This window comes from Mycteria americana, chromosome 6 (genome assembly GCF_035582795.1).
Source record: "Mycteria americana isolate JAX WOST 10 ecotype Jacksonville Zoo and Gardens chromosome 6, USCA_MyAme_1.0, whole genome shotgun sequence".
Classification (NCBI taxonomy): Eukaryota; Metazoa; Chordata; class Aves; order Ciconiiformes; family Ciconiidae; genus Mycteria; species Mycteria americana.
This window is the reverse complement of record NC_134370.1, coordinates 49,008,504-49,026,958: the sequence shown is the minus strand read 5'-3', so window position 1 is coordinate 49,026,958 and position 18,455 is coordinate 49,008,504. Positions and strand designations below refer to the sequence as shown.

The 18,455-nt window shown below is 46.1% G+C and overlaps 1 protein-coding gene across 4 annotated transcripts; it reads right to left on the bottom strand.

Annotated features, from left to right (window-relative positions):
* Positions 1 to 414: 414 nt before the first annotated feature.
* On the bottom strand, positions 415 to 18,276 carry PPCDC (phosphopantothenoylcysteine decarboxylase). 4 transcript variants are annotated; one of them, XM_075505665.1, is made up of 6 exons: positions 18,115 to 18,276; positions 16,054 to 16,220; positions 10,446 to 10,541; positions 8,151 to 8,279; positions 5,922 to 6,090; positions 415 to 1,048 (listed from the first exon to the last, which is right to left on the bottom strand). In XM_075505665.1, exons 2-6 carry the CDS (start codon positions 16,204 to 16,206, stop codon positions 960 to 962), a joined length of 636 nt encoding a protein of 211 aa, XP_075361780.1. In that variant the 5' UTR covers positions 16,207 to 16,220; positions 18,115 to 18,276; the 3' UTR covers positions 415 to 959. The 4 variants fall into 4 exon arrangements, with proteins under 4 accessions (XP_075361780.1, XP_075361781.1, XP_075361782.1 ...); XM_075505666.1 differs by lacking the exon at positions 18,115 to 18,276 and adding an exon at positions 17,924 to 18,091; XM_075505667.1 differs by lacking the exon at positions 18,115 to 18,276 and adding an exon at positions 16,848 to 16,983.
* Positions 18,277 to 18,455: the final 179 nt, after the last annotated feature.

The following is an 18,455-nucleotide window of genomic DNA, read 5'->3' as shown; positions in this document are numbered from 1 at the left end:
TCCAAGGAAAGGCTAGACTAGGAGAGCCCTGGCTGGTCTGGCCCAAGGGCTCACAGGATTTCCCAATTTTTTCATGCTAGTCGGTTAATTTTCAAGCTGAAAAGGATCATCATAGGCGAAGTTTGACTTCACTCCCTTGGGAAAGACCCACCCTGGCTTTCCCCAAGGGCCCAGCCTGTTCATTTCCTGACTGGAGCACCCAGATGGGCAGGTATCATTTTGGTTCACAGTTGACGTCTGCATCCCTATCCAGTCAATAGATACAAAAGGGCAAAGGCTAATTCAGGGACTAGATAGCTTCTTTCAAATTTTTTCCCCATCTCTGATAAAAACCACACGCAGACACAATGATTTAGCAATGATGTTAGGTGCAAACACCCCCCAGAGCAGCTACAACAGATAATTCTTCAGGGGCAGAATTAAAAGCTCTCTTTTATTAAGTTCCCAGAGGAGAAATGCTTTTTAGATGGTGACTCCTGCTGGAAAGGTGAAGCCAGCACAGCTACGGACCAGGCTTTGGAGAGCAGGGATGTCCCCACACTGGCATGCTGGAAGGGACTGGCATTAACCCCATCACCAGGACTTGCACAGCACTTTCCTCTCTAGCTGCTCTTGGGGGAACCACTGGACCCAAAATACATTGGCCATTCCTTCTGCAGCCTCCTCAGAAAGGAGTGCATGTGAAACACTGGGGGCCAAGTGGCCTAGTGGAACGTTACTCCCTCTCTGCGAGATACCACAGAGTTTTCCCACACTAAAGCAGCATGTTCTTGGCTTTGGTTTCTGAAAGTCTGCAGTGATGTACCACATTTCAGTTTGGCACCAGCTGGAAGACAACCGTTTCACTCCTTCGGTTGAAGAGCACGCTATAGGTATGCATGCCATCTCGACTCAGCTTCCTGTTGGTTTATCTTCCAATCATCAGGGAGGCATACAAATACAATTTACATGCCAAGCCATCAACTCTGCGTTGGCAAGTCCCGTTGTTCTTCAAGGATCCTTTTCACGCTCTCCACAATGGTCCATACTTCTGCCATGGCACCTCGACCTGCAGGCAAAACCACACAGTGAAATCCAGGTCCCACAGAGACAGCACAAGGCATGTGCTTCCCCTGTCCCACCACCTCTCTTCTCCACACGCTGCACTGCTGCAGAAAATTAGATGCACAATAGTGGCACAGCACAGCAAAGCTCACCAAGTATCCCCATGTGTTTCCTCATGACTTGCCCAACAGAAAGCAACTGTGGAGGCCAGAGGATCTGCTCAGTCCACCTGGTTCTGCAGCAGTTTTGTGGCACTGTTGAATGCCATCACAGGAGGAGAGCGAGAAGAGTATTCATGCTAACTTAGTTTGGCTCGTAACTCAGAAGTCTAAACAGGAGCACAAGCTCCTCAGACAGTCAATCGAGAGAGGCAGGAAACCTCAGAAGGCAACTCATAGGACCTTAATAAGTACCTCCTGTTCTGAATCATCTCCAGAGGTGTCTGTGTCTAACCCTTGACCCCACAGGGAGTTACTATCATAGCTCACGCTGCCCTGGGGACAAGTGTGCAAAAGTGCCCCAAAAAAGTGTTTGGTAGCAAAATACCCTATTTCACCTCCTTTCTCCAGTGTAAACATTGTGTGTGTTCAGCATCTTTTTGAAATGGCCTTTGCCTATAAAAAAAGACTTGCTGAATTCATACCATTCCCATGACTGCAGTTAGGCCCACATTAGAGAAAGCTGTCCTGGATTCACACCAGCTTGAATCTTGGGAGTAATTCTTGGAGAAGACTGAGTGCTAGACAGAACAAAACATAAAAGCTTTTCCTTCTGGACTGGTTAGTTGCCAGATGAACATCTAATCTACACTGTGCTGTTGCTTCCCTCTGAAATACTTTTTAAACTTAGGTTCAGAATTTCAAGGCCAGAGATCATTAAATCATCTTGTCCAACCTTGTGTACTGAACTCAGCACTCAGAACTCAGTCCATTCACTCCTGTAATTTGCTTGGGGCTGGGGAAAGATACTTCTCCCACCAGCATTTGTCTCCCTTGGAAGACTGAAAAGACGGGGTCTCTATCAATCTTTTGTCCTGCTGGCTAACTGCTCTAATAATTTAAAATACATGCCTTACTGGTCATCAGAAATTAGTTCTGGGAGGTTTTGTTTTCCTCTTTTTTTCTCGTCTGCTTCCACAGCTGGGTTAGCAGGCACACACATGAACAGCTAAACCAGCAGCCTCCAAAGAACAGTAACAACTTGAAAGCAGTCAAGAGACAGAGGGGAAGGGGAAAGGCCATCCTGACCAGCAAGGAGAGGTGCTCTCTTGTGGGCAGATCACAGCCCTGAATCTGCCCGGCCCCTCAGTTTTCCAGTACAGTTGAGCCACGCAAGCCTTGTCTGGGACAGAAGTTGTAATTGGATATAACTGAGGATTTGTGAAGAGGAATGATACTTTTGGAAGGTCAAGAAAATTGGGTTTCTCTGCAAAGTAAGACTCATTCACCACTATGCCTTTTTCAGACCTGTAAATCCCAGGAGGTCTGAAGCATCCTGTGGACAAGCTGCAGGCAGATTTGGGCCCTTCTGATCTCCTAACCTCAAGAAAAGGAGCTGCAGCTGACAGGTCCTGCTAAACAAGAGAAATTCCCTGACTGCCTCTGCATGGTTTGGCAGAGCTACACCCTTCGAGAACATTTCCAAGGCCTGCCTTTGTCCTCCACCACCCACTTCCTCAACATCTTTGGCAATTCACAGCTGGATTTTTAGGTTTAGCAGAGCAAAATCTTGCCAAGCAGCCTGTCTTGCAGCACAGCTCATGCCTACAGGTAGAAATCTTCCAGTGTGCCAGGCTCTAGAAATCCAGCCAAGGATGAAGACACTAGCAGTTTGGAAATGTTTTTGCAAAGGCAGATTACTGCAGGCCCATGTGTGGTACAGCACCTCTCAAAGCTCTCTTTATATCATAGCACGTGGATACCATCAAGACCAACAGCTGGTAGCTTACATTTAACTATCCAATCAAGGAAACATTTTGTCAACTCAATTTGTTATTTTAACTCACTTTTAGCTGGACTCTATGTCTAAAAACACCCACTTACGAAGGAAGAAAAATTAATCAGATAAAGCTTGTAATGCAGAAACTCAGCGGCAGTCAGGATCTGGCCCATTTCAGGTGAGACCAGCCACATGAGTTGAGGAAGGTAAACCTCTTTTACAGCAAGACAAACCACAATGTCAACAGACAAAACTGGTGCAAACTGAATCTCTTTTCTTCTGCACCAGATGTGTGAGCTTTGCTACCTGCTGCTTGAGTAGAAGCTGGGCAAGCCCCTTTGTGCACGAAACCCACAAAACCAAAATGAGTGTGGAAGAAGAGGCCTTGGGGTGAAAGGCCTGAAAAATGAGGGGAACCAAGGAAAAAGTCAGTGGTGGAGACAGTCTTGGGTCTTCAGAGACCTGGAGTCCATTACTGCTGTGCTGGTTTTGGCTGGGATCGAGATAATTTTCTTCACAGTAGCTAGTACGGGGCTATGTTTTGGATTTGTGCTGGAAACAGTGTTGATAACACAGGGATGTTTTCATTACTGCCGATCAGTGCTTACACAGAGTCAAGGCCTTTTCTGCCGCTTCTCACGCCGCCCCACCAGCAAGTAGGCTGGGGGTGCACACAGCTGGGACAGCTGACCCCAACTGACCAAAGGGATATTCCACACTATATGACATCATGCTCAGCAATAAAACTAGGGGGCAAGTTGGGGGGGGGGCTGCTGCTCAGGGACTGGCTGGGCATCAGTCGGTGGTGGTGAGCAATTGTTTTTATTTGCATTACTTGTCTTTCTTGGGTATTATTTCTCTCGCTCTGTTATTTTCCTTTTCCTTACAATTTTTTACTATTTCAATTATTAAACTGTCTTTATCTCAACTCACAAGTTTTCTCACTTTTGCCCTTCCAATTCTCTCCCCCCATCCTGCTGGGGGGGGAGTGAGTGAGCAGCTGGTGGTGCTTAGTTGCCGGCTGGGGTTAAACCACAACAACTGCTTTGCCATAATTTTCCTACATACTGTCAGGAAAATCCTGGTGTTTGCCAACAGGAAAATCATGTTGTGAATTGACTCACAAATACAAGCGGAGTCGAGTCAGATGTGGCTATTTACTGCCCCAGCTTGGACTGCTCTTACAGTGCCATCCCTCTCCTACAAGCTCCTTCAGGAGTTTGTTCTCATAGTAGAGACAGCTGAACTGAATATGAAGCAGTTCCCAAATGACTGCTGGTGTAATGAGGTAACTCCGATCAACGCTGGTTTACTTCGCCATTCTGAGCTACAAACCACAGCAATTCACATACTGCTTCTCATGTGGCTCACACATCCCTGTCGCAAGGGCAGCAACCCCCAGGAAAGGGGCAAGGCAGAGCAGCAGAAGGTGGAAACCGTTTTCAACACCCAACTCTATTCTGTTTGTGCTGGTGAGTCAACCCATGTGGCCCTTTTGTATCTCAGATCCCCATCTGTGAAACAGGGATGACAACACCACAGCTCTGCCCCAGGTGCAGGAACCTGCAAGAATAAGCACATTACCCATTAAGAGGCACTCAGCTGCTTACTACAGGAATAGAGATCCTATATATGTACTAAAAGAGATGAAGGGAAAAAATAAAGGACAAAGCAGCTATGCCAGATGGCCTTTCGACTTCTGCCAAAATGTCTGTGCAGAATGACCTCTTCTGGGCGTTTTCCCTTAACATTATTACAAGTATGTAAGAAATTTGATGTAATCAGGTCTAAAATCCCAGTGGAAGCATAATTGTCAAGGGTATTTCAACTGATGCCTGAGTTACTTGACTACACTTACCTAACTGTAAATATTTCTTGGTCTTCAGCTCCAAAAAAACATTCTCTAGAAGCACTGCATCTACCTAAGAATTCAGAAACTAAGCCAGCCTAGAATTTAACCACGAAGAACATTTTAACATCCTGTCTTCACTACAGACTGTTTAGTGAACTATCTGACAGAGCAGTTAAAATCCTACTAGAGTTGGGGTTGTTAAACAAAAAGTATGAGTATACTACTGTGCAGGTAATAGCACATTTCCTATTATGGCTAGAACTGGGTGACATTTTACAGACCATTTGTCCAAGAAAATTTTGATAAAAAGTGAATGCATTCATCCAAATTGCTTGTATAAAAACCCTTCTCAAAACCTCCCAAAAGTCAAAATACCTCAATTTAAAGCAGCTCCTAAAATACAAATGAGACCGTTTCTTAGCATTTCTTAGTATTTCTTAGCACTGCAAGTTAAGTCTTTTGAAACTGAGTGTGACAGCTTTCCCTACCCCCCTCTTTCACTTCACAGATAAGTCTGATGTCAAAACCCCAAATCAAAACTCGATTGGGAAGCTGAAAAGTAACCCAGGCAACAAACAACAACAAATGTTAAATGCATATCCAGCTACACCCTCAGCCACGTCTGCAAAGCGCTTATTCTCACTGTCGGCTCTGGGGGATAAGATATTATCCCTCTGTTACAGATGAGGAACTGAGGCATGATGAAAACAGCCCACAGTCACAGTAGAGGGCAAGGTCAGGACACCCAAATCCCAGGCTGATAATGCTCACCGCAAAGCCTTCCTTCTCTTTGATCTACTCTCTTCTTGAATGAGTATTTCTTTTAAGTATCAGGCCTATCTAACGGCTCATTTGAAAGCCTCGCTTGGATGGTCTCTTAAGACTACTTAAAAATTAATGAACAAGAATAATAGATATCAGTTAGCATAGGGCAAAGCTTCAGTTTGTTTGTATAAACCCTGACAGTGAGCACCTGCTCCCCACAGTCCAACATCTTGAAGGCCACGGGCAAAAGAATGCACATCCCTTCAGGATAAAAGCAGCACTTGTGCAGGAAACCAGTCAGAAGACATGCAAAAGGACTGACCTTCATCTCCACACACTAGTTTCTTCACCACACAGGGGATCTCTGTGTAGCCAAAGCCTTTCAGCTGCTCCACCTGCTGAGCTGTGATGGGATGTTCCCACATGGCTGTGTTCATAGCTGGGCAGAAGAGCAGAGGTTTGCTCAGATCCCAAGCACGGATCACACAAGTCTGCAAGAGAAGCCAAGAGGTTCAGCTCTGAGATGGGTTGTCTTTCCTCATTCCTTCTCATCACTTTCCTGCAAAGAAGCACTTTCCCAGACCAGGTGTCATTAGAGGGCCAAAAGCCTCAATCTGTCAGTGCAACTAGACTAACGCACAGGCAGATCCACACGGCTGCTACTAATTTGTATTACATTCCGGCAAAGCTCATCTCTGACAGGCAAGAAAGATGAGGGAGGCTACAAAGAGGATAGATCCCATCCTACTCCGGCTCGGGGCCAAGCAAGCAGCCCAACTGCTGGAGCAAACCAAGCTGGAACACAATGCATGCAGACTGCCAGCCCATGTGGGAGACCTAGAGAAGCTGAGGGGTGGCCACAGATCATATCAGCTATAGAGAAATCCCCAGGCAACACTTCAGATAAACCAGCTGTAGAGCTAAACACCAAAGTTGGCAAGTGAGTCTTTTTTAAATGATATGCCAACTCCGTAACTCCTCACACGGGAATCACTGCTGCTTCCAGGATACAAACAGAGGATAACACGAACACATCTGGGCTGTTGCAGAAGATGCTGGCAGATTACAAACCATCTAGCAGCTCCTGCGTGCTACAGGGAATCATATCTGACTCCTCAGTAATACAGAACTTCCAGATAACCCAGTATCACCTCATCTCCTTAAAAAGATAAGTGCTGGTTGCTCTTAATGCAATGTCCATCAGTTTCCCTAGGCCTAGCAGCATTCGAATCATGCAAAGGGAGCTTCCCAGGTAGCAACAGTCCCTGGTGCAGGGTGTCTGCTCAGACTGTAGAGCACTTACAAGAACTCTGCCCAGCCTTTTTTATGCCCTGTGATTTGAACCCTTCCCAGCACAGGAAAGTCTGCTAGAATCTGTTCTAACTTGCCAACCAGCGCCTCCAGCACTTGCTTTCCTTTGTCGGAGCTACCTCTTACCTCCACAAGGCTCTCCGATAAGACTGCCAGGGGTTTGTAAAGCCATGCATCCCTAACATCCTTCCTGAGCTCTTCCCCCTTCTACCACCGTCACATCTATAGTCCTTCTGGGTCCCCTTGGTACAAGATACTGCTTGTCCCTCCCACAGCTCTTTCTGGCTTTCCTCAGATCTCCAGTGATCTGCTCATACAAATGAGAGCTGTTGCTCTGGGCGTACTTTGTTCATTTGTATGCGCTCCCTCTTGCCTGAACAACTAAGTTGGTCGTGCAAGGCTGCCCGGCCAGAGCTGATGTGCTGCCCTCCATTCCTCATTCTAGCCTCCTTGCCTTACTGAAGGGTGATGCACCACAGCAACATTTGCTGATCTGCAGCTTCCTGGCAGAGCTTTTGGGTGATTAATGCTTATGACTTCTCCTAATAAAGACCTAATGCCTGGACACAAAGCATTCAGCCTGCTGAAGGTCCCCATCACCCAACAGAGAAGCACACTGTCTTTTAATACACTCTTCTGATCAGCCTTTAAGCCAGAGCACTTTCAATACCAGAGAAACAAGCCTGAACAAGCAAAATCCCCTGTAGCTGAAACTGGAAGGTGGGTAAGTGTGAGCATGTTTGAATTTCTGTGCTATGCAGTTAGGTGAGGGAGGAGGTGAGGTAGCAGGAAGTAAACAATTTTATCTGATCTCACAGGTGTCTTTCCAGATTGCATCTAAAAAATGCAGAGAGGAACTCAAAAGTGAGGGTGAGTGTGTATGTGCACGCATGTGTGTGTACATGCATGACGGAGAGAGGGTGGAGGCAGAAAGAGAGAAATACCACCCATCGCAAGAAGCGGGAAAGGCACAAAGCAGGGACTGGGAAATAATGGAAGAGACTGACAGAGCCGAGGAGTGGAAAGGGATGTAGGTCAGGGAAGGAAAGAACCACTGTTTGAGAAGGAATAGGGGAACCATACTGGAGGAAGAGAGACAAAAGCATACAAAGCAGGAGCAAAACATGCAAATCTCACTGTTCTCAATGCTGTAGAAGCAGAAGAGTTTCCATGAAAGAAAGGTCAGACAGTTTAATGCTGGGAGGTGAGAGAACTCTCAGGCAGAGCTCCAGTTACTCACCAGCAGGTTGTCACAGATGCCGTTTGCGAGCTTTGCCAGCGTGTTTGCATCAAGAGGTGCCACCAACATGAGGTCAGCCCACCGTCTGAGCTCGATGTGCAAGACTGGGTCTGAACGGCCTTTCCACAGCTGTGGATGAGACAAGATCCAGATTACCAAACCCTCACAATGAACGCTGTGAACAACAGGCACTTTATCAATCCCACATTAGTAACCACCATGTAAACTTAGGGGGAAAGAATTATTCTCACATCAAGCAAGATTTGACAGCATGGGGAATCAGGGACTGCAACCACAGTGCTCACATTTCTGACTTCCCCCCTCCTCCAGTGAAGGCCGTGTGCAGCTACGTTTAGGAAGCACATTTAACAGATGGCACAAATCTGCTTGGTGCTCTACAAACGGGTATCCTTTCCCCACAAAGACAACAATTCACACGTCCAACAGCCACAGATTTCAAGTCACAGGAAAGAGCTTTCCCCATCCACATCATTCCTCAGCTTCAGAAATGTTCATAAGAGCTCCCTCAACATGTAGCACATCTGAGCGGGGAAAAGAGCTCCATCCTACCAGCTAACTGAAGCCAGACAGGACCAAACCAGGGCTCACATTTCCTGAGGAACCCATGCGATTTAGAATCTCTCAAGTGAGTATTTCTATTATCACTAACACCCTGAGTTGTTCAAGAGAGTCCTGGTCTTTTAAGAGTGCAGTTAACTGGGAAAGTGTCAAGAGAAGCAGCAAACAACATCAGGTGCTTAATCCCCAGAGGACACACACAACCACAGGCCAGCAAGAGGTGCATCAGGGCCACAAACTGTTCCTTCTCTGAGTCACTGGAAACCACAACAAAAAGACAGCATCCGGAAAGCTGGTGCTTCCTGACACCTTTCCCAGCTCCTCCACTCACTTCTATTTTTTTTCTAGAAGCACTTAAAATTTATTTTTATTTTCAGAATAAAGTCTCTCACAAACAGATGCTGAGCAGGCTTATTTCCCACTCTTCTGTCAGAACAGCATGTTATAAGGGCTCCATGCCTGCTTTCCAGTGTGCCAGCAGACCTCAATGCCTGACCTGCTTCTCTTCTATCACCCCACCGAGGATTCCTTGGAAATAACTTTGCCTGGAGCTGTAGCACCCTGGGACCCAGCAGATCTCCACCAATTTCCTAGACCAGCCAAAAGCTTCCTGGCCATTGCCATTAGCATGCTTCTCTCCACATAAAAGCAATGCTCACGTATGAATGCATTGGCAAGAGTACTGGTAAAGAGTAGATCACCTTGTACTCAGATCAGTACTGCAAAGTAGAGATAAAATGTATAGAAAAACAAATGTTGATGTTTATACAATGAACCTCTCTATACTCAGGGACTCTCAAAGCATGTCAGCAAAACTGTAGTCAAGAGAAAAAGCCGTTTTACAGAGTCTAGAGATGTTCACAGCCCTGACAACTGAGCTATCCCTTACTGGAATGGCTCTTCTATGCATGCACACGAGCACAGATGCGGACACCTCTGAGACAAACACCACTTCCACCAGGAGAATCTCTCTTTCTTCCAGCCACCAATTACACTGGTGCACGACATCTCCAGGTACTGGCCTTCCTCTGCACCACTACACCAGGGTGGCCCTACCAGCACAAGGTTACCCAGTCAGACAGCAGGCTGAGTTTTAAAGCGGCGTGGGTAGTTTTGTGAATGTCAACGACATCTGTAGATGTACGTAGTGTTAGGGAGAATTAAGCTGTTGCCTTCATGACACGTATGACTCATGACAAGCACCAAACACCCTCACTGCGACTCTGCAGTGGCTTTCTTGACATTTCCTAACACTCCTCTCAGAGCTGCAGATAGCGGCTGAGCCCAGGGTGGTGAGAGACCACTTCTACCCTCATTGCCTGCTACAAGTCTGCTAGGGCGGTACAAAATTGTCTGGTACAGTCAGGGCAGCCTCTCTTTTCTTCCTCATTTACAGCATGGTTGGAACAACATTCTTTGAAAGCCATATTCCAAAGCATACATTACTAGAACAAAGAAGTGAGTCTTGGCCCAGGATCAAAAAATAAATGTGGTCTCTTGCAAAGGAACTTAGAGGAACACTTCTATTTGCTGTTCAGCACTTGAACAACTGAGTGAATCTCCCAGGGAGCCTGCTTTTTTTCCCTGAAGCATGACCCATTGGACATCTGCAAGTAGAAGGCATGAGTGCATGACAGAACTACTTGAATTATAAAACATGTGGCTAGTGGGGACAGGACAGAAGCCCTTGCAGTCTCCAAAGGAAGCACAACTCACCTGCCATTCATCTTCATCGCTGTAGAGGGTGACAGGAATCTCCTGGGCACTGTAGAAATGCTTTGCTCTCTCAGTAGTGACCACCTTCACTTCGAGCTAATCAGAAAAGAAAGAGAAAGACAGATTAATAGTTAGACCTGAGGACAATCCTGTGAAGCTGGGTAGAGGAGGAAGGCTCGAGCAACAAAGATTTTGAAAGCTGTGTGGATTCTCAGAGGACTTTTCCCTACTATGCACATGTGCATAACTGCACCTATTCACAGCTGAAAGGCCAGGCCACTGCAGGTGTTCACAGGAGCCAAAGACTCATTTTACTGCCGCCCTAAAACAGGCAGGTGATTAGTCACAGCCTGCCAAACATGGTCACATGGCCAGTTCACAACGGGGACAGCAGAAAGGACAGAGCAGGTCAGAATGAGATGCAGTTCTGCACAGAACTTCAAAGAGACAACAACAAGCAGCAAACCAAAACTCTGTGAAAGATGCCCTTTAATCTCAAAAGACGCCTGCCAAAGGGAGTAGGAGAGCATCTTGCTTCAGTGGATTCCCTAAATCACAGCACAGAGGAGTGCTGAGGGGTGGCATGCCTACATAGCACTTGCAGGATCACTCTTCCCACACTCAGAGCCAAGAGGAAGCTCTCTGCCAAGAGAAAGCACAGTGCTGAGTGATCTAAAGTCCTGCTGAAGGACAACCTGGCTAGCTGGGGCTCAGCACCACCAGCGCAAAGCAAGCCCACCTCTGCTGCACAAGGCTTCACAAGGAAGGGTGGCTTTGGAAGACAGAGTATGATTTCTTGGTCTAATGGACCGTGTTGTGCACCTCTATGTCTCTTTCTGCCCATCTCTCTCTCTCTCTCTCTCAATGACCTCCTGGTGACAAAGGCGGGGAGGTAGCTACGGACTACTGGATACTACTTTTTACAACCATGTTAATCAGACTTGCTCCAGCCAGAGGTAAAAATACCAGAAACAAGTCAAGGTTGTGTCTTCCAGCTATCCTTCCTATCAAGGTCAGGTGTTGGAAAAAGGAAAACCTCTGTGTAGGCATGTTCATAGCACAGGGCTTCTGTGCAGCCAAAACAGTAAACCAGTGGCTTCCACAAAGGAAAGAGAGCCTGGGTGAAAGTATATGAAGGTTCTCTCCAAAATCTTAGATAAACCTGCCTGCCTTGTTGAAAGCCAGTGGAACTTGCAGTTATATGGTACATACTGGGGAAATCCTATCATGTCGCTTGGACGTTTATTTGACACGCACAGTCACGAGGTGCTGAGATGCCCTACAACATGAGATCCTTTCATTTCCTCCTGCAGAAATCTTAACAAGTGGAAAAGGGGTTTTTTTCCCTGGTTTCTACATGTCGCATGACCTGCTCAAAGCTGTAGCTCTGACAAATGTCACAAACAGCTGCTTGCCACACGCAGTGAAGCAGAGGTGCTCTGCACACACCGGGATCAGCCGCAAGGTAGAGCCAGTGTCGGACCGGCTCTGCGTGCGCTGATCACCCATGTGGCACATGCAATCATATTTCCATTTGCAATTCCTCCCAAGGATGTACCTTAAAAACAGCCAATAGACGGGCCAACACATGGAGGGAGGGCTCTGAAAAGACTGTTAATGTGGAAGATGCACCTCAGGCCACCAGTTACAGTGAAAAATAACCCTTTTCCTTGTTATTGGCCACTTTCAACCACTGTCTGCTCCTTCATGCAGTTCACAGTGCAACCCACTGCATGGTTTTGTTAGCCCAACAGAGAGATGGGGAGAAGTCAGCCTCACCAACAACTCCTTCCCACTAGAAAACTGCAGCCTGAGGTACAAAACTGATGAAGCACTCAGTCTGCGCACTCTTGCTAAAACAGACTGCCGAAAACCTCCAACCTCCAAGAAGCTATCTTCAACAGCAGCGGCCGAAGTGACAAAACACATTAACCTATCTCCCCAACACTATCTATTCAACTGGGAATGGAGCAGTGTTGATTATCTGCACCCTACGTGACTTGGATAACAGCTTGGAGCAGTGGAAAATCCCAGCCTTAGCATATCATGGTCTTTGGTAACTTTTCCCATTTCCTGAAGAAAAAGTAATGGGAAAACATAGCACATAACACCAGTATTTGGTACTATATGTTTGGTTCTTTGCCTCTTCTAAATGTCTGCTCTTTTTCAAGCAACACTAGCTTGGAATCACAGCTGCGTTTCTAGTGCTTTTGAGTGTGAAGATCATATTCACAGCAATTAACCATATTGTTTCCATATTAACCTCACCTCACAGGAAGCTGTTTGGAGCCAAGCAGCAACACCTGCAAAGGTGCTAATGCTGCTCTCTGCTATGCCATGGGCTTCAATGAGGTGTTAACCTCGCAGTCTGCAAGATACTATTTATTTGGTGATTTTAAAGAGCAATATGCAGTCTAAAGGAGCACGTTTGCTCTCTGAAATGGCACCAGTAGGCCAGGTCTGCATGAAAAGTTTTCAGCAGTAATGTTTGTTAGTGGTATTCTTATTTTACAGTTAGCCATAATGATACAAGGGTTTTCAGGTGATCCAACTCTACCTACCTTATGGCATATCTTGTTACTTGCTACTTCAATTGTCTAGAAAATTTTGAATAATGGCACAAGAAATACCCTTGTAAGGCTAAAGGATACACAAAAATCCCCAAGAGACACTCTGCTTTTTAAAATTTTTTTAAGATAGTTTCATAACCATCTCTGGTCTTAAAAAAATGCCTACTTCTTCAAAGCATAAGCCCAGGAATAGCTGGCTATCGAGTACTGCATCTAACCCACTATAAGCTAGAGCATACCAGAAGGGCATGTTCAAGGACTCTGAGTGGTGGTGACTCCACCACTCCCCCAAGAAAGTCTATTAATTAGAACTCTATTAGTTAAATGTTCTCCCTAATTAAGGTTTTCTGCTGGGGTGGGCTCCTGGATCCCTTGTTCTGAGCAAGTCCTTCAAGTCCCTCCAGCTGCATTGGAAAGAGATCAGTGTTCTCAAGATCACTTTAGCCTACATAGTTTTTTTCCTTCTATTTACCTGGCACAGCCTCTGTTCACCTGTGGTTATATCTCTGCTTAAAGTCAGTCTAGCCACACTCAAACTCCTTTACGGGAGACAGTTTAGACTAGTTAAGAGTTCTTTTACTTGGACCACTTAAGGTAATTCTCCAGAATAAACTTTACTGCAAAACTGCTCTCCTGTGTTCACGCAATATTGTTGGTCTGTTAGAGGATTCTCCCATCACAGCCGTTTCTTCTTGGAGTAAGGGTGTGTGTATGGGGTTTTTTCATACTTGCCCAGTTTTGACAGCAAAACCTTTACACATAGACCGAGCTTCGGTAACAACTGCTGCAGAAGAAAATGAGTAGCTCCTCTGTTAAATGGCACCTACAAGCTGACATAGAGGCTACCTGGCAGGAGTGCAATGAAATGACTCGACAATGTGATTTAAACCTAGAAGTTCAGATGGCATCCTTTAGCTTCAAGAGCAATACACTTCACCCACAGAAAAGTTTGCTGTTAACCAATACCCTGCCAATGTGATTTTTGTCATTATATTCCTGCCAGGCCATTCAAAAATCCTAGGAATCAGCCTGAGACAATGTGTGCGAGCGTAGCACAACCACAAGAGTTACGCACAGTGTCCTGACAAGACACTATGTGCTGTCTCCCCATAACACCAGGTGCAAGGGTAATAACCTGAAAGGCGTAAGCTGATGCTGTATAAATTTCCTAGATCTTCAAAGAGGTTAAACAAAAGGCAGTAAGATGTAGTCACATCCATTACTACCCGCAAGGAGATGTTAAAGTTTAATGAGCGCAAAATCACACTGCCAAGTTGTTCACCAAGGATTATTTTAGCCAAAACATCAATTTAAACTAACCACTCCCGTTTCAAGCCTCTGACCACATCTCCTTTGGTATCAAAGCCTTCCTCTGCTCCTGCCCTGCTTCCACCAATGGCTTTTTAAAGTTCTGTTCCATCAGTAAAGAAATTGATGCAACAGGCTTATGCAGGACTTAACAAACTCAATAGAAAAGTTACACTGACTCAGCAGGCTTTAGGTCAGGCCATGAAATCACATCAGAAATGAGTAAATAAATAATTTTAATTAACAAATTAAGTACCAGAAGCTCCTGGACTGGATACTTCACTTTCACTTTTTATGCAACAAAAGCAGGCACACAGCCTGCAACAGATGTCATAGAACCTATGGGCCTTCACAGAGAATTCAGGTCCAGCCATCTGCAGTTTTTAATTACAAATCAGACCCTCAGAGAGAAGGAACGCGTTTAACCTAGATTCCTGGAGTAGATCACTTGCATTCCTCCTGTCACCTGCAGAGAAGGATGTTCCAAGCACCAAGAGCAAAGGAAAAGAGACAACAGCATCAATCTGAGAGACAGAGGATTGGAAGACGCATATCCTGCACCCCTCACTAACGAGAGCACAACTGCTGGAGCTGGCCCTGGTCTTGTCACACCCGTTCCCTGGCATCATTTGTCTCTGGCCCTCTCATTCCAGGCTACGACCTTTGGCCTCACTAATCACTTCAGGTCAAGTAATAAATTAACTGAGGCCCCTCTTTGCAACACACAATGCCAGCCCAACTGGCAGAACAGGCGCCCAACAGCTCGCCACACCTTCAGTACTCTTTCCAGCTTGGATATCAACATCAATGAGATATTTCAGAGTTAATTGAGGACTGCACCTCTTCTGACTCTGTGTTAACGCATCTACAGGTAAAACCTCCTAAATCATCCAAAAGGATATTCATTAAGCAATCTAATATATCTGGATATGTAAATGCACCCTCTTGCTCCTGCCACTCTTTCATTTCACTGCTCCAAAACATTTGCTTCATTTCTTAAAAGCTAAAGGTTTTCTACTTTTTCCTCTAACTTTATTCTACAGCAAAAGTTAGCACATTTGCCTCCCTGATTCTAGTCACTAGTGGCCTCTGCTGGACACCTCTGTTTCGCCAGACAATAACCTCTAGTTAAAAAAAAAAAAACAAACAAAAAACAGCACAGACACATACGGCAGCTTGTATTTTCTATTTCTGTTTTTACATGATCTGGTTTCCGTTTGTCGGTCAGACAGCAGCGCCCATCTTTGCAAACTCCACACCTCACCTATGGAAAACTGCAAAGTCCTAATTAGAGATTTCAAGTTCCAGAAAGCATCTACCTGTGCCTGTAGCCATACCTGATAATTTGACTGACGAGGACATATTCCAGGAAAAAAAAAACAAAGCAAGGACCTATTCAATCATTTTTGAGAGAATGAAGCAAGGTGAACTGAACAACGCTACTTTCTTATTTCAGATCTAGGTTTGCCTATAGAAATATCCAGGAAGAGCTACTGCCCTTAAAACCTGATTTAAAGCTAACTCTTAAGTATAAAGAAGTATCAAATGATAGGAAAAAGTATTAATCTATTATTAAAAACAGGAGGATCCCTCCTCCAACAAATTTTCAAACTAAAGGGCTCAAAGCCAGAAGGAACTTTTCATTTCAACAGAAGCCATGCAGTCTCTCCTTGAGATGAGAAACAGGATAACACCAACTTTACAAGGATTCTACCAATAGATTTACTCACCGCAGGGATTTTCAGCAATTCGGCGATGAGGAGAGGCAGCTTCAGGGCAGCCACGCTTCCAGTCACACCCACCAGGACATGGGATTTTTTCTGCGTGACAGATGAGCTCTTTTCTGCAGGAAACCCTGGTTCTGGCGGCGAGAAGGGCTCCATGCTCCAATCAAACTCTACAAGCACAGAAAAACAAAGCTGCTTGACTAACAGTGCCTCCGACAGAGGCTAGCACAGCAGGGCTCCAATGCCAATGTATTCCCGAGGGCATGGATTTAAGCCTGGGCTATGCAGGACCCAGAGTAATTCAGTCCGAGGATGAACACTCAGATTCTGATCCGCAAAGCTCTCAAGCATCAGCAGACCTTTAAGCATAGCAGTAGTCTACTCCTCCCATTTAATTACAATTTTCTCTTGGATACTGGTAAACAGAACACTAAAACTTGCACAGGGAGGCCACAAAAGTGTTCTGGTAAAGCCCAATGCCCCCAAAACAAAGATACACTCTCACGCATTGAACGTGGTCCAGAATTTACAATAAATGTACCTTTCATGCTAACTGCTGGGAAGACACGCAACCTGCAGCTGAGTTGGTCTCCCTTCACACTCTCTGGTGAGTAATAAATGCAGGAAGACATTTTAATAATTAAAAATTTTGGAGCCCTGAGGCAAGCATTATCATCTTACTTCCTATTGTACCACTACATATTTACAGCAGCACTAGAAATTACTCCCTAGCAGATAAGGTAAAAAACAAAACAGTGAATGAGACGCAGAACACAACAGCCACCAAGTGAAAACACCTTCTCAGGGATGCGAATGTCAGAACTGCTCGCTCCCCCACCGGAGCCGAGCAAAGCGATCCGCAGGCTGAGGCGGCCACTTCGAAGGCAGGCCGAGCGAGCAGCTTTAATTCAGGTCTCCTGCCTCCTCCCAGCTTCCCTGCACCGCTGCTGCACCGATAAATCACAAACGACTATTCTGGCGAGGAAAAGCGTTCTCCGTAGAATCGACGCAAACATCTCTGCTTAATGAGTAATTTGCAAAGAATAAATTCGCTTCTTAAAAAAATCTGAAAAATGTGTTTCCAGCAAAGACGTTACGCTGGGATTCAGTAAAGTTTGTTCAATGTTACCCACATCCGTGTTATTCGGAGGATGTTACTTGGAAGTGTTTTGGGTAGAACAAAAAGGAAGAAAGAGACGTTTACATTGCCCTTATTTTCAGCACCAATTTGGACATTGGAGTGAGGGGGCTGGATTCCCGAGAGAGGGGAATTTACCCCTTCGGTCGCTCCCCGGGATGATTCAGCAGTGGGTTTAATTTAGGACCCTTCGCAGGTTGATTCAGATCAGGCTTGCGTGGCAGGTGCACGTCAGTCTGACCTCCGCACCGAGATGCAGGAGCACAAACGTCCTTTCTAACCTCCTGGCACCCATCAGCTGCAACACAACAGCAATACCATGTTCTTTTTCCACACTCTGCTTGGAATTAATATGTTTAACTCGGCCTGTGAGGTTTCTCAGTGTGTTTATATAAAATTGCTAGGATAGGAGCACGTTATCAGCTTGAGCTTCTATGCACTGATTAGCAAGAGTAATTAGAGGCAAGGAAATCCAGCATGCCTATTGGCTAGGCGATTTCAACGCTACTGCAACACTTTACATGTTTATCCGTATCTAATTAAAATTAAGTTAACGCCATCACAGCAAGGAAAACACCCACTTCCCTTATGATTACTGAATGACAATTAACTCACTGAAGCATCCACATGTTAAAGCCTGGGGAATAGCACATGATTTCTTAATAGGCAGCTTTCAAAAAGGGCTATTAGCGATGAAACAGAAGCGCAACATTCTGAGCCGCGCTTTCCTCTTACCCAAACACAGCTCTGGAGAACCAGCTAAGAAGCCATTGGAAAGCAAGCAGTTTACAGGCGTACTTAGTTATTTTATTAGCTTTTAAACTCCGCAGTTACGCTGAAAACAGCTTCAAAAGGCCGCTGAGGCAGAGAACAGACCCGAGAAACCCCGGAGATTTCCAAAACGGAAACAAGCAACGTTTATATACCGGTAGAGGCACGACGGAGTACGGTCAGGAGAGCGACAACCGCCTGAGCTCAAGCCTCGGCGACCGCAGGGGCCGGGCCGCGGCCTGCTCCCGCGGAAGCCTCAACCCGCCTCGCCATCGCCCAGCAACGGGGGCGCGACCCCCCTGCGCCCCGGAAGGCGAAGGGCACGCTGGGAAATGCTGCCCCGCCCCCTCCCGCCCAGCGCTGATTGGTGCTGGTTGCGCATGCGCGCCGCGGCGGGCGGCAGACGGGGAGGCCATGGCGGCTGTGGCCGCCCTCTGCGCTGCCGCCGGCCCGGACACCCTCTGCCCGCCCCGGGGCCCTTCCCGCCGCCCCGCCC

Bases quoted from the DNA above. Each gene is read 5' to 3' on its own strand.
- PPCDC (XM_075505665.1), bottom strand. From the start codon at position 16,206: ATGGAGCCCTTCTCGCCGCCAGAACCAGGGTTTCCTGCAGAAAAGAGC. The intron at 8,280-10,445 runs GTGAGTTGTGCT...TCTCATCCACAG, and splicing joins GCGATGAAGATGAATGGCAG to CTGTGGAAAGGCCGTTCAGA. The intron at 6,091-8,150 runs GTGAGTAACTGG...CTTCTCTTGCAG, and splicing joins GCATCTGTGACAACCTGCTG to ACTTGTGTGATCCGTGCTTG.